The 3,444-nt window shown below is 42.2% G+C and overlaps 1 protein-coding gene across 3 annotated transcripts; it reads left to right on the forward strand.

The window, feature by feature from the left end:
- The first annotated feature begins 251 nt into the window (after positions 1-251).
- Positions 252-3,444, forward strand: LOC108605223. 3 transcript variants are annotated; one of them, XM_017994834.1, is made up of 2 exons: positions 252-316; positions 2,845-3,444. In XM_017994834.1, the coding sequence occupies exon 2, from the start codon at positions 2,887-2,889 to the stop codon at positions 3,436-3,438; it is 552 nt and encodes a 183-aa protein (XP_017850323.1). In that variant the 5' UTR covers positions 252-316; positions 2,845-2,886; the 3' UTR covers positions 3,439-3,444. The 3 variants fall into 3 exon arrangements, with proteins under 3 accessions (XP_017850323.1, XP_017850321.1, XP_017850322.1); XM_017994832.1 differs by lacking the exon at positions 252-316 and adding an exon at positions 1,075-2,044; XM_017994833.1 differs by lacking the exon at positions 252-316 and adding an exon at positions 2,288-2,765.

Here is a 3,444-nt window from a genome sequence, read left to right on the forward strand (position 1 = left end):
TGCGTTGTACAATTTACCTTGTTGTTGTGGGTTTTGTTTAGAGCGACGATTTTAATAATTTTTCGTTTATTTGTTATAAATAAATTCGCAACGTTTCTGCAACGTCGTGAAATTTTCACATGCTCTGCATGCGCTGCACATGCCCGGGGTTTTACGCTTTAAACGCGGACCATCTACACAATTCGTTGTCATGACACGACGACGACGACGACGGCGGACGTTGGCTGCGCGGCGCCGCTAGACTGAGGCAGCGGCCACTGGCAGAGCCAACATGTTCGAACAATGTTCGTTCTATACTGGCGTCGCGAAATAATAGGTACAGTGGACTTGTGTGCTTGCATTTAATTGAATTTCTTTATTGTTTTGAACGCCAAAAAGCTATTTATTTTAATTGTGCAAACAGCTGTGTATATTCTATATGCTTCCTACAATTTAATTATCATTCACACACACACACACTCACACAGGCATAACATGCGAATTGTTGTTAGCAGTATAAATTAATTATTACAAAATTTTCCACTTGCCAAGTTCAATAAAAATTCTTATAAGCAAGCAAATTGTTGTTAAAAAACAAAACGCTAAATAGCTAATTAATGAGCCCACTGTCAATTTGATTAGGCATTTGTAGTGCTGCAGCCATTGTTGCATTCAGCTTTAACTAAAGTTGACTGATAATTTCTTTCTTCAATTTTTGCGCATTTTTTTTCGCCAATTTTGCAGTGAAAGTGAAACACAGTGCACAATGGGGGCCCGATAGAGAGAGAGAAAGAGAGCGAGAGAGAGAGAGAGAGAGATAAAGAGAAAGAGAGCGAGCAGCAGCAGCAAGAGATGGATTGATAGATCAAGGGGGGGCGTAGAGCGGACGTGTGTGATCCAACCTGCAGCATGCATGCATGTCGGATGCTCGATTCAGATTACCGGTTGCAAATACTTGTAGTGCTGGTCTGCTTGTTTCTGTGTGCGCGTTAATGTTTCATGTCTATTAATATTGTTTGCTGTTGCTGTTAGCTTTATTGTTGTTGTTGCTGCTGCTGCTGCTGCTGTTGTTATTATTATTAGGCGGCTCTGCTGCTGTTGACTTTTGTGCAGCAACAACAATAATGCGGCCGGCCGGCTGTGGCCTCATTGCTGTTCCATGCAACATTGCGGCGTTGCCAAGTTTCAGCTGCTGGCGTTTTGGTTCCAACACTATGGGGTGAAGAGCGGCAACATTGCGCGCCAGCGTCTCATACACTTGTGTGTACAACGCCGACTGCGAAGTGCGGACGTTGGCTGTTTATAACAACATAAATAAATAAAAGGCAAAATGGTCAAAAGCAAACAACAAAAGCTAAGAAGCAAGAAGCAGAATAGACGCACTGACGGCAAATGGCAACGTTGCCGCACTTAAGTCCGCTTTAAAAAATAACGTTCATGCAGACACACACACACATGCATACATATGCATGAATGTTAGGCCGGCTGTTTGCGTATTTACGAACAAATGAAAACGAAAAACTGTATGACGAACCAATAATCTTGCTTTGCATCAGTCTCTCATACACGTTTGCGCTTGCATGACACTCAAAATAATTCAGTTTCGTTTGAAGAGCCGACAGAAGAGCACAGCGGACAAGCAGACATGACGTCGACCACATTGTATGAAGAGAAGGAGATTATGATAGAGTTCATCAGCTGTTATCGCCATTTTACAGCGCTGTGGGACACCAACGCATTGGACTATTTGTCCAAAAAGAAAAAGCAGCCCGGCTATCAGGAGCTACTCAAAATACTGCGTCGCGTCAATTCCGGAGCGGGCGTGCAGGATGTCAAGCGTAAAATTAATTCGCTACGTTGCTGCTATCGTCGCGAAATCAAAAAGATACAAAACTCCTACGAGGGCTACGAGCCGCGTTTATGGTGGTTTCATATGATGGACTTTCTAAAGCCTGTTCTCAATTTACAAAATATGCAAACGTCATCGCCGCAAGCTTCACCACCTCGGCAAATTAAAAACGATCCACTGTCCGTTGACGACAGTCTCGATGAGGCTAGCATGCGAGTAAGTGCGAAAGAGATGTTGATAACAATTCTAAGAATATTACCCAAACATCAATCAATCAATTGATATTTTCAATTAAATATATATATAACTCATAGTAATAGTAATATTAGTATCATTTTCAGTACTATTAAATAATTTTTAAGATAAGAATTAACTTGCAGCCAAACTCATACTTTTGCTTTAATTCTGCTTAGTCGACATGTCCGCTTACTGTGTATTTTGTATTTGTATGTGTGTGTGTGTGTTGGTTGGTTGGACGACTGGCTTGCTTGTCGTACGACCGGGTTGGACGACAGTACTATCAATGTTCGCCATGACGTCGCATCATATACGGAACACACAGTTTTGGCAAGAGTTCTTTCAACTCTATCGCTCTATGCCAGAACTCTGGCTTGTAAATTGCAAGGAGTATCGTAATCGTAAATTCAAAGCTCATTCCTATGAACGTCTGCTGGAGCATATGCGTAAAATCGATGCTCATGCAAACATTCATATGCTCAAGCGTAAAATTAATAATTTACGTACTTCGTATCGTCGGGAATTGCGTAAAGTCATAGATAGCAAAGCGTTAAATAGCGGACAGAAATATATGCCAACACTTTGGTATTACAATGAATTAGATTTTCTATGCGAACTGGAGACAAACGAAACACTAAGTCAAAAAGAAAACGACAACGAATATACGCTAACTGATAAGAATGAGAGCGTTTCATTAAATGTAATTCAACTTAAAAAAACGCAAATTTGAGCGTTAACTAAATTTATATTTCATCAAAACTTTTTCCATCTAATTTTAGGATGAGGACCATTTTCCTGACAGCTATGCCAACGAAGATGATATGCTTGTAATTGAAGGCGAACAAGTGCCAGAAGCTGAACATCTAGGCGAAGCTGAATTGGTGGGCGAGGCGGAGGATGATGTGGAGCTGGAGCCCGAGGAACTGAGTGCCAAAACCAATATGTTGCCTAAGCAAGCCAATGTTCCAAACAACGCCTATGCCGCTGCTAGTCATAGATCCTCCAATTACAAGTTGTCCTCGGCTCATCATCATCGTCGTCGGCGTCGTCGCAATAGCACCGATGAAGATGCCTATGTTGCTGCTGATTCGTCCTTGGAAACGCTGCCACCTAAGCGTCGTCGTCGCTATATGGAATTGGAGCTGTTACGTCGCCAGCAAGAAGAATTGGATCACGAATGCGACCTGGTGGGCAAACGAATGGCTGCGCATTTTCGTAATATGAGCACCAATCAGCGACTTTTCGCTGAGCGCATCATAGGTGAGGTGCTGCTCTATGGACGCATGGAAAAGTTATCCATAAATGCGCGTTTCTTGCCCAATGGTTATGCGGAACGTGATATTAGTGCTAATATAATTATTGAAGATGACTGACAAACC

Source organism: Drosophila busckii, chromosome X (genome assembly GCF_011750605.1).
Source record: "Drosophila busckii strain San Diego stock center, stock number 13000-0081.31 chromosome X, ASM1175060v1, whole genome shotgun sequence".
Lineage (NCBI taxonomy): Eukaryota > Metazoa > Arthropoda > Insecta > Diptera > Drosophilidae > Drosophila > Drosophila busckii.

Bases quoted from the DNA above. Each gene is read 5' to 3' on its own strand.
- LOC108605223 (XM_017994832.1), top strand. From the start codon at position 1,625: ATGACGTCGACCACATTGTATGAAGAGAAGGAGATTATGATAGAGTTC. The intron at 2,045-2,844 runs GTAAGTGCGAAA...ATCTAATTTTAG, and splicing joins TCGATGAGGCTAGCATGCGA to GATGAGGACCATTTTCCTGA.